At 38.9% G+C, this 12379-nt stretch overlaps 1 protein-coding gene across 5 annotated transcripts in view; it reads left to right on the top strand.

Annotated features, from left to right (window-relative positions):
• The window catches only part of LOC111425457 (zinc finger protein basonuclin-2-like), a 64164-nt gene that overhangs the window by 22409 nt on the left and 29376 nt on the right, over positions 1-12379 (top strand). For all 5 annotated transcript variants that reach the window (XM_023059482.2, XM_023059481.2, XM_023059479.2 and 2 more), the window contains one exon: positions 3854-3956. In XM_023059482.2, coding sequence (XP_022915250.1) covers positions 3854-3956 — 103 coding nt within the window. The remainder of the gene's footprint in view (positions 1-3853; positions 3957-12379) is intronic.

Here is a 12379-nt window from a genome sequence, read left to right as displayed (position 1 = left end):
GTCAGCCTCTGGTGCATTGAGTTTTATCATCAAACAATGTAATAAATTTAACAACGTAGCCGCACTAACAGTACTTTTCTATGCGTTTGTTCGTACAAAAAATATATATGGAATATGGGTCCCTGGTTTCTGCACCAGCTCATACTCGAGAGAGTGCAGAAGAGGTTCTTAAAATACTTACATTTTAAAACAGTTGGTCAGTATCCGGAGCGAGGTATTAACTACGTTGCGTTATTGGAAGAATTTAACTTTTCATCTTTGAGCAATCGTAGAGAAGATGCTAGTAGAAAATTTTTATCGAACACACTTCTTGCTCGAATTGGATTCATTATAAACGCAAATAATGAAGTTACCACTTAAACTATATATCCCTATTGTGACATATTATTATTATATTATATCGTAGTGAATTTTTGAAGTAAATTTTTATTAATTTTAATTTTTTTTTTAATTTATAAAAGATGAAAGAGATTTCAGGGCAAATAAAATTTATTTAAGGACGTTTTGCAAAAAAGTAAACCCTTTCACTTGGAAGGGATCGTCGGTCCATTATCGGTAGGATCTGGATGATGATGTTTGGGTGAAAGTAGCCCGAGGGTTTGGAGTTTTTTTTTTGAGTTTCCGGTGAGGTCGGTTAAAAAGGAAATAAATAATTACAGAGACGAATATCGTCAGGAGACGACGACGGGAATACGTGGATGTGGACGCCGCAATGATTTATGGAAATGCGCGTCAAATTTTCGTAGATAAAAGTCATCAATTGTGAAAGGGACGACAAAAGGATTTTCGATCGAGACCGGGTGGGATTAGGAGCCTCTGAGGGAGGAAGAGCGTGTTTTCGAGGGTAAAGTGGAATCGGAAAGTAGGATATTTTCCTGGGAGAGAGAAGTTGCGTCCTGTCTTTGGTCCATTTATAAACATCCCGCTTGTCTGCATGCAAATCAGACAGTTAGGCCGGATTTTGATTGATCTATTCGTAAGATTGATTATGGCCGCGATCGCGCACAATGTCGGAGTACTTCTGCATTATGTCGGGAAAGTGCGCGCTATATTATATTTTTCCTTCGGATTCCCCCTTCGATTAATTTTCTATTTTCGCTCAAGTCGTCTTTCCGATGGCGCTGAGCCCGCAGCAGAACGAAGAGAACGTTTAATTAACGTACGAGAGAAGTACGACGGCGTTATTTTAAAGTGTCCGTCAAAATGGCGTGGAATCGATACGCCGTCGCTAGCGTATGATGGGCGAGGTAACCGTTGACAGTTCAATACTGCATTAATCCATTAATACACATCAACCTAACGATCTCGCAGATTGCGTTCGCCTGACCCGCCGTTGCGCAGATACCGATTCCCTCCAGTATCGAGCCCATCTCGTTTAGTTCAACCCAAAAAACTAGTTACTTTAGACTATACCATCTTCTCCGCTCCCAACGACACGTACAAAACCTTCAACTACTAATTGCATCGCTGTCTTACTCTCACTCCACACTCTACCTTAACAGTCAATGTTCTTAAAAGCCATTTTCCTACGTCATCTTATCGTGACCATACTCTCAATTAAAAAAAATTAAAAAAAAACCTTGAGTGGTCACCACTTCAACTTTTCGCATATATACGACACTGACGGAACAACAAAAATATCGTAACATCAATTAAAAATGGCATTAAGATTCGGATGAAATTTAATATCTAATGGTCTAACGGTTTCGTATCAAATTTCGTTTATTGATTACAACACATGCAATATGATTGATTCAATTTCAAGATGTTATATTTATTTGAAAAAGAACTATTTTCGATAACAATGTCAGGGTGTTTCATTTCCGACACGAGTTCTCGTGACAATAGACACTAAGTCTTAATTCGGGTCGCACCCAGTTCTCGAAGGTCTCCCCGAAAGAAAATGAGAAAAACCGGGTCGTAGGACGCCGCGGACGCTTCCGGTTTCGTGTCGCGGCGTATTAACGACCGTTGGCGTCGGCTTTTACCGAAATTGCGGCGCCGAGTTTATATTTAATAAACCGACGCTGAGTTCAATTTGCTACCGTAATTTTTGCGCGCCTTACCCTTAAATTGACGCGCAAATCCCTCGGCATTTCTTTCAATATCACGGGACCGCCAACGTAATTTATTTTTGTGTCGTCTCGCCAAAATATTACTTCGTGTTTCTCAAAATTAGTTCAACTTCACGACTTTTCTAAATTAAAATTTTTAGAGGTACCGTTTACAACCAGATTTACTTCTTTATTCTTTTTATTTTCTTAAACCATCTTATATATAAAATATATAGGAAATATAAAATATATATATAAAATATATATATAGGAAAGTCGCTTGAGACCGTGGCGCTGCAACCGAGACCATTAAACATAATATACATAATACGTACCAAATATTTTGGTATCCAAACATATTATATATAAAATCATCTACAGAATTTGTAAAAAAATTTATAAACTTCGTTTTGATAAAATACTTGCAGAAAATTTTCGAGATTAAGATGTATAATATATATAAATATATAAAATATGTATAAATATATATAAAATATATATCTAATATATATAAATATATATAAAATATATTTAAATATATATAAAATATACATAAATATATATAAAATATACATAAATATATATAATATGTATAAATATATATCAAATATATATAAATATATACAAAATATATATAAATATATAAAATATGTATAAATATATATAAAATATGTATAAATATATATAAAATATGTATAAATATATATAAAATATATATAAATATATATAAAATATACATAAATATATAAAATATGTACAAATATATATAAAATATTTATAATATGCATAAATATGTATAAATTATATATAAATATATAAAATATGTATAAATATATATAAAATATACATATATACAGTGAATTTCACTTAAGATGCAATATACAAAAGTATAAGACGGCTAAACCTGAATGTTTGTAGCTCTAGGTCTAATGTTAGTTTTGGTGACAGTGGTAGATAGCGCTAGTTAGCATAAGATATCACTATGTTGCATATTTTTATTGAACTAACATTAGACCTAGAACTAGAAACATTCGGGTTTAGCCGTCTTGAGAGACGTTCGGCTCTAGTTATATTTAAATTTAAAAAAAATTTCGTTTTAGAGAAAATTTTTTTTTAATTTGTGTCTTTATTTTATATACAATATATAGGATGATGTTATGTATTGAATCGAACAAAATAAAAAATAATAATAAACGTATGTGATATGTAAAATAAAGTAAATATTAGCATAATTGTAGATATGAGCTCGATGAAGTGAATTGTTTGCTGAAACATGCACATAGTGATATGAAATGGTAAAACAACCCTTATGTACATAAAATGACGCGCGTCGGAAGTGAACCAACGCAATTATCGAGGACGAACGATGAAAAACGTGCGGGATGACATGAGGGGGTAGCGGGTGGGTAGGGGATGTAAAAGAGTGGAATGGTAGGGTTTGCAAAATAAATTTTGCACCGTTATTGTCGCTCAGGCTGCGGCCGCGCGTAGGAAATCTGTATTAATCCGCATGCCGGGCATTATTAAACGATTTTCGAAACGTAACGAACGCTGCGGCCGGCGATTACGACCCCATATTGAAACCGCCCCCCTTCGGGGGGGCATTTCAACGGCAAATACACGGCTGCGGGCCACTCGAAATTCGGCGTAATCCCCGATAATAACTACGCGTTTATGACATACCGGCCGAAGTGCAATTAGTTCGAATTACATCAACTCGGATGCGTGCCGCCCTGACAAACGACGACAACAACAATTTTATAAATGTGCTTTTCTTAAAATAATTATTCTTGTTACAGGCAATTCGTTGCACGATTCCCACTTGCAACTGCGAGTGCTTCGTCCCAGGAAAGAGACACTTGCGTTATTGCGAAACGTGCAAACACGGATGGGTACCCCACGGTAAGTTCAATTTGCCATCCTGCTCCCATAACCGATCGTCTCGGTGTTTATCTCCGTCTCGTTCTTTCAAGCGCGCGGCACGTTTTGAATTTCAACCGGGCGGCGCGGATATAAAAATCTATTTATTTCAGGTGAGACGTCGGGAAATATCGCGCCGCCTTAAAATATGGATGAACCGTTTATGCGGGTTGGCAATTTTGAAGAAGTGAAAGAAATCATAAGTTACGCCTTCGCATCCCCAAATTCCGGTCACGATTTAAACTAGAGTCGCCACCGCGCATATTCGATGTGGCCATATTTTAAGCTTCCGGTCAATTTCTTTATTTTATTGTCGAAACTTTTTCGCGTTTTACTACTTTTATTCTTGATAAAGTAAAATTTGTTATGTTATAATAATAAGGAGCAAAACCATAAGTTATTTATTTATTTTTTGCTTGTAAAAGATTTTAAAACTAGAATTAAAATAATTTAACTCTAGAATCCGGTTTGTATGTTGAGTTGTTGGGTCTGTGTGGGCAAACGGTGGTGGATAAGATAATAATTCGCGTTTAGCTAATTAGTTATTTACTGGGCTTTTTGTCCGTGCGGTAATAACAAGTTGTAGCGATCTATACTAGGGCGAGGTAAGTCGAGGATCGGCTCATTATAGTTCAGGCAAAGAAAGCTTTAATGTGTGTGTTCTCCGCGTAGCGTAACGACCGCCACACTAATTTCCATACACGCAATTTAGAGGCACTGTTATTACGAATTTTCGAGCACTACACGTAGTAGAAGCCGAGATCAAGGACCGCGCTTCACTTTGACGATTTCATCCCGCTTAAAAGCATCGATTATCGAGTGATCTCCGGCCCGTCCGGCCGACAAGCTATCTGCGAAACTGAACTGTCATGGTTGAGTTATCGATGGACGCGAATTTACATTCGTTTTCGAAACGGTTTACGACCGGCCCCGGTACCATCTATAGTCTAATGCGCTAGCTGACCACCGCCAGGGGGCAAACCGTATACAAAAGGGACGATGTCCCAAAACTATATTGTACCCTGGGGTGTTACATATCTTCCCGCGATGCAATATTACTTAGCCTCTATTCCCCAAACCCGCTCGTACGACAAATTGGGTATTCACATTCCAAAAACGACTACAGCGCCACTTGCAATCGTCAAAAATAATTGCCGTTAAGACGTAACCGGCGAGATTGATGGCCATTTAAAGGACCCTTAATGTGTCAAAACGTATCTCTCTACGAGGGTCCCGCGGAAAATAATTTATGGCGGAATAAATTGTATTCATTCCGTTGACATATGACAACGCTTTCGGAAGCGACATGTTCCGCTATCGGCCGCTCTTGATAAATTATCCTTAGCTCCCTAGCTCACGCTTACTTCTCCGCTCGCCTCTCGCATCCGTCTCTATCCATCCCGTTTACTTCTTATATTATAATCCCTTTAGTTTTCCATAACAACTACAACTTCACTTAAATGCTATAATTTCTGAGAATCACCTTGGGCGTTACTACAAATTACGTAGCCATAACAAAGATATTTTATATTGTAATGCTACTAAATCTTGTTAGTTTCAAATCTTTTATTATTTTCACAACAATCATTAAAAAAAAGAAATCTTACTAAATATAGAGTGTCTTAATATATACATAATATCACTCTTCATCTTGAATATTATTTGAATCTTGAATTTAAACGTTTTTCTGATCCATAAGGTGGTCCAATTCTTATTCTTTCAAAGTTTTGTGAATTGAGTAATTTTTTCATATAACTTTTTCTGCTATAGAACATCTTTATAACAAGAAGGAATCAGAACAGACTGGACTAGGTCTGTTCTGTCTCATTCCTTCTTGTGATCAGCTCTCCTGTCAGCATTTAGGCAGTCTTCCAACTGCGTTTGGACACTTGGTTCCTGGTCTTTGTGTTTTTGTCCATTCAGGCTCATCGTGGGTCTTCTATTACCAACGTCGCGTTTTCGTCCATCTCACCATGCCCTGGACTCTCAGATCTCTTATTATGTCCAATTTTCTCTTCCACCAATTTGATCAAATTTCCTCCGTGATGTCCTATACTTCTGATAACCAGTAAGATTCCAAAATCTTAGATTATTTATTTGATGCAACCAACTCGGTAAATTCTTGATCACAATACAGAAAGTTTAAAATAATATATGTAGTAACTTAATTTTGGAAAAAAAATGAATATAAGATGTGAAAAAGTGATGTCGTGATAAGAAGGTAGTTGGTAAAAGGAAGTTTTTGAAAGGTGGTATCGACGAAGAATCTGGTTAGATCGTCCAAGTTGCGGCACTGATCATCGGTTCGGTGAAGCGGCGACGTATAATTTGAAATTATGCAAATGATCGATTTCTAACTGAGCAAAAATCGGGGAAGCCTCGCCAAAATTTGCAAGCGGAATCCGCCTCGTCGCAATTTTGGAAATCGAAACGTCTGGCCGGTTCGGAACGGGGCCGAACGTTACGTGTCTCCCGGGCCCCGGTCCTCTACTTACGTATGGAAATGAAACCGACAATTATTCGTTTATGAGGAACGACTTCCCTTAATAATGTCCCAAGCACGGCATGTGCATAATGGTACGAAATTGGTCGGGGTCGCTTTAATTGTTTCGATCGACGCGCCACATCCTGAAATTACTCCCACTTGATTCCATTTTAATTGTACCTAATCTGCCTAACGACCGAGCCTTACCGCGATGCCACCACAAAACGTCGTCCCGTGAAAAATGGACCTCCACTCTGTCATAATTGAAATCGACATGACTTCGCTATGTTAATTGCGGCTCGTAATTAGACGGGCGATCAGAAAGTCAACATCTAGTATAATTTAGTTGCGGGTAATTAAAAAACCATTAGCCGAACGTATAACGTAATTCTCTGGTTTTTTCTTTTTTTTCTTTTTCGTCGCATCGTTGCCGGAGAGCATTGTTCATCGCTTCCAAACGTTGGACGCGCGATAATGGTGTTTTTGAATTTGGTCAACTTGAAATTTCTGTTTCCCCCGTTATCGAGTTACGTCTCGGATGATTGTTTGCGCAAGCTTACGCCTTAAACAAAGCGAACAGGGCGGTTAATCCGCGAGTTTAAATAAATTTAGCTTCAGCGGCTCCCCAAGTTTGTGGGGGACGGATTCTAAGACGTTGAATAAACCTACAACGGCAAACAATGTAATGAGATGCGAGGTTGGCAACCCCGTCGCGTCGCTTCTCAACAAAAACGATTCGTTCTTTCCGATAGAGGGCGTTGAGCTTGCGCAGTGTAATGGACATATCGTTTACGAAATAAGTTAATATCATCAACATATTTTCCTTGTATAATGAAACAATGTCGGGAGTCGCGTGCCGGTCGCGTGGCGTACGAGAAGGAAAAGGAAGAATAATTGTGATATATTAATTTACAACCGGGGGACTTCCCCGTAGACGCGCGGGATTTTAAATTAAATTAAAACCTCCCTATAGCGTTTATTAAATTAGACCAATTTAGCGTTTTTTTTACGATCTTTTTCTTATTAAACGAACTAATCCGACACCTAATTTGTAAATTATTGCTTACAAACGAAGCGGTTTGCGATAATTAAACCCGTCCCTGTTGACAGATAACACGGGGACCATATAAATAACGCGAGCGTGCTGCACCCAATTATCCATTTTGTCAACGGCGAGCTCTAAACGGGCGCGAAATATAAACACGTGTATAGGTGGCGTTCCGGTCGTGCATATTTAAGGACGCGAGGCACGAGGACCCCTCTTCGTCGTAAAACGCCTCGTCTGTTCTGCATGTGTTTACGCGACACGTATACAGTCTACAAATGAACCAATTTAGATCACTTCAAATATGCGCGTTGTAATTACTTTGGAAACCAGTCGCAATTTTCTTTCACTAAAATTACACGTTAAAAGTGAACACGATTTATTTCCACAAAGCATTCAAACAATTACATTTTAAGCCTTGCTTTGATTCCGATGAAATCATTCTTGTCGAACTGTCACTTTCTTGGACTTCTGGAGCTAGTTGAATTTTCTTGAAGTTAGTTGCAACAGAAAATATATTTGGATGAACTTCTTCCGTTATAACAGCTAATATATTTCGAGAAGCTAGTAGTCCACGATCCACATCTGGAATGTCTATCAAAATATTGTTACAGAGACTGCTGTAAATTTCTGGTTCGAATTCAAGGTGACATAAAGATATATCGGATGCCGGTACAGAAGTACATCCTAAATGAAAAAGTTCAGCATAATCAAAACAAGATGCTTCTTCATTATATTCCTTATGGTTTATTATTCTTCCATTACCAAAACTGATGATAAATTTTCATTGATGTCTTTCATGGTGTCTCTACGGTGAAATTTTGATTCTTTTTCAGTCGTTAAATTTTGAACTATATCACTTGGTAATCATGAATTCAGGAGTCCATTTTTTTATGTAATTCCAAACAAAGCTTCGTACGGGCTTCTCCAACTCACAACACGTTGTGGATGCTTGTAAACACTAAATCACTATGTTTCTGTAGAAAATCGTTTGTTATCCAATGAACTTATAAAACTTTGCATATTGTTGTTGTTTGCCCACACATCTGTAGTACACGAAATAACTACAGCTTCTGTAATTTGCATTTTAAGAACATTTTTGGTTCGGTTACTACATCAGTAATATATTTTCATATATATACATATCATATTGATATCTAAATTCGAGTGTAGATTACTGTTATGCATATTATGGATGTTTGAGGTGGAAGGGAAATGAATGTGTAGTTGGTTTTTGAGTAAAAGTCGATAGGTATGGCGAACAAAGGTTGGGATTTTGGGAGACAAAGTCCGAGGGTTGGGGTGTTTCCGATTGAAACGGCTTCAATTCGTGGGAGCCTTCATAGCAACAAACAAAACGACGAATGTAATGTCAACGGGCTGAAACAAAAAAGAGGGTATACAATGGGGATAGGCGGAATGAATGAAAAGGGCGCGTGTTTGTAGCCTTTTAACGTTAGCGTAGAGTCCGGGCGGCGGGTGCCTTTGTTTGCCAGGTTTAGTTAACGCGGTTATTCAAAAGTGTTCTTTTTGTTGGTGGCGGATGGTGGCGGTTGAGCCATAGGAGACTAAGGTTTTCATACATCTTTATTTCAGGCGGCGCATTGTGTGAGGGCGTATTTGTTCAGGTCTCGTCTTGTTTCGGGGCCGCTGTAGCAGGCGATCTCAACTTTGTAACGTTTTGAAACAAACTAAGCGCTGATTTAGCGTTTATGTTCCGGAGTCAGGTCTCGACAGGTAGCCAGGGAAGGCCGTAAAAACGCGGTAAATAATCGAATAACACTGTCCGAGTCTCTTCAAGTCTCTTCTTTACCTTCTTCGCGGCTGCCAACTTCAATTCGACGACGCGATAAACAAAGGACACAAAGGGAACGTCGCGACGCGAACGTTACCGCGGGGCACCTCCCCGGGGGTCGATCTTTTATTACCATTATTTCGAGATAAAAAATGTCTTCCAATTAAAAAAGGCAGCCGCTGACTCTATATATCAATCTATAAGGACCCAGCATGTGGCGTTGTCTAACGGGCCGACAACGTGCATTAATATCGACCTCCGAAAACGGATCGTGCTTTTATTTCTTGAAAACAAGAAGCGTAATGGCCGTTCCAGAGCAGGAAGCCATCTCTCCATCTCCACACTTTCAAAACTTGATTCCTAACTATTTTCTTTTATCTTCTCTCTAATAATCATAATTTAATTCGTTTATTACAAGTTCCTTAAGATGTCATGTTGAAATCGGTGAGATTAAAAAAAATTATTTTTTTTATTAAAATAGGTAAATTGCGACCGAATTAAATTAAACAAGGTGACTAATAGTGGGGAAAGAAGTCGGCGATCGCAAGTGCTAAAATGGCCCGACCAAGGGGTAATTTGCCGGAATAACGTGGCCAGTCACACGATTTGGACGATTGAGTTCACCCGGAGTCGTGACATTTCTCTAGAATCGCCCGCCAACCTATCATTACGTGTTGAAACGAAATTGTGTCGTATTATAACTCTTCGGCCGCAGTATCCACCTCGCCTTCTCCATTCGCCTTCCAAGTTGCCTTGCACTCTTCCATTACCGGTCGTTCGTCGCGTAAAGCCAGATCCATGCGGGCTCACGTAATTCCCTTCCGTCGCGTTTTCACGTCTTGACGCTCTTCCGACTTAATAATAAAACCTTCTCCCTTGTCTATAGTTACCTGGAGGACTTATCATCATCATCGCGAACGAATCGTGAAAGGAAATACGTTTTGAATGGTCAGACATGTATCATACATTTCAACACTTCCATTGTTCGATCTTTTCACGTGATATGCTAATTTAAAACTGTTTTATAGTACGAAACTAAATTAATACTTATGGTTTATAAATATATATTACATAAAAATTTTTGAATTTTCTTGCGCGTTTGGAGATGTATAGGCGCCGTTGGCGCCGCTTTAGTAAAATGACCTTTGGCGTTTAAAGTAGTGAAGAAGAGAGGCGAGTGAGGGCGCTTTGATCGCGTCAGTGCGGCTCGGATTCGGAACAATTTACATTAGATTAATGGCCGGCCTGGCGCGGACATTCCGTGCGTCGCAGCCTGTGATCGCGTAGCGTGAAATAATCGCTACACAAATGATTAAATTTCAACATAATCGTACACACGCGGCGGCCGACCGACGGGACGCCGCCCCGGGACGCGCAAAGGGGCCGTCGTCGTCACAAAGGGGTCTCCGACTGCGATTCCTCTGACTTTTCCTACTTGTCAATAACTCTCTACCAAAAAGCACAATCAACCAGATCATTATTATTATTGAAGCATTTGAAAAACTTGGAGAAAATTAGGATGTGAAAAAAAAAGGGATAAAAGGAGAAAGAGTTCGTAGATAAACTTCTTCATTGTTTCAAGTACGCCCTGATCCATGGGTTGAATTAGGGCAGTCACATTTGGCGGAAGATACAAAACTGGGATATTCGCGTTCTTTAACTGGAAATTTATTCTTAAACCACATTTCAAAAATGTCTCGTGTCATCCACGCAGAACGGTTATTATAGTATTCGACTGGGAGTTTTTTTGCGTCTTTTAGCATTTGAGCAACATAACACTGTAATCCGATCTTTACTAATTTTATAGCCAGGAGCAATTTTTTCTGCCAATACAGCTGGTCTCATCAGCATTGTATATTTGGAGCGGTACTAAACCCCTCTCTTTAATAACTTTTGATAACGTGTCACAAAAAATTATTCTCTAATTCCATGCCTTTCTTTAAAACATCGCAACCAACCTGTTGAAAGTGTACGTCTTTCGGTGATTTATAACTTTTCTGCAAAATATTATGCTTTAAATAACACATACGGACCGGACGTTGGCTCTCCTAGTACTCTTTGCCGAAAAAAACACTTCACCATTACATTTTCCAGTTGTTCACCTTTCAACGTTTTCCTATATGAAGGCCCAACTGATGTTTCACACATAGAAACGAATGTTTCTGTCCAACTCCATATTCGTCAGCCAGCAAAGTGACATTTTTGCCATGTTCACGTCTTTTAATAATTTCTCATTTTTTCCACTGTTAAAACTACCCGTTTTCGCTTAGGAGGCATTACTACAGAACAGCAACGCGCTATTATAGTACAGTACCTACGCAACACTTATTTACACAGAAAGAATACAAGTGTAGTTAATGCGAATCTCTCCGAATTGCATATTTTTTATAAAATGCTTTCTATCTGATTCTAGAGGAGGAGTGTTACTGTGCGATGATCCCGCTGTGATCCTGAGACAATAAGACATTTGGCACCCAACAGTTTTTTTTTACAATTTTGTGTGAAGCAAAGTTTGTATTTTTTGTTGTTGCTATGAAACAACAAAGGTAATCGGCACTTTACTGTATTTTGTATCTTTATAATTTAGAGGTGTTTTGGGATGTGAAAAAAAGGGAAAAAAAGGAGGAAGAGTTGGTAGATGACACTGGATGGGTTGTAAAATTTCTTGATGTTAACGAATACCGGGGTGGATGATGAAAACAAGACGCCTTTAGGATTTTAATCGCGCTCTCGCAGTACTTAAAGCTTTTTCGGGGCGTAAAAGTTGTTAATTATGATAAATATTCGGGCTTTTTCCTGGGAGGGCCATAGAGCAGACGCGCATATTGTTATTCGGTGGGGTCGGCTTGTATTAACTCAACCCTTCCTTTTAGCACGGCAACTTCCTGCGATCTTCTCTCCTCATGGGACCGGGGTCGAAATCCTGCCTAGTTAGATTTTACCTGCGGTCATATCGTAGAGTTCCAGTACTAAAGCTCGACGCTTAGGGGATTGAGACCGAGACCAAAGCATGTCCCGGGGTCAGTTTGGATCTTATCAAACAGAAACGCCGTTTTCCGTCGACGGTCGCCATAAAACAC

This window comes from Onthophagus taurus, chromosome 8, assembly GCF_036711975.1.
Source record: "Onthophagus taurus isolate NC chromosome 8, IU_Otau_3.0, whole genome shotgun sequence".
NCBI lineage: Eukaryota > Metazoa > Arthropoda > Insecta > Coleoptera > Scarabaeidae > Onthophagus > Onthophagus taurus.
Note: the sequence above shows the minus strand (reverse complement) of the source record. Positions and strands in the feature narration are given on the sequence as shown.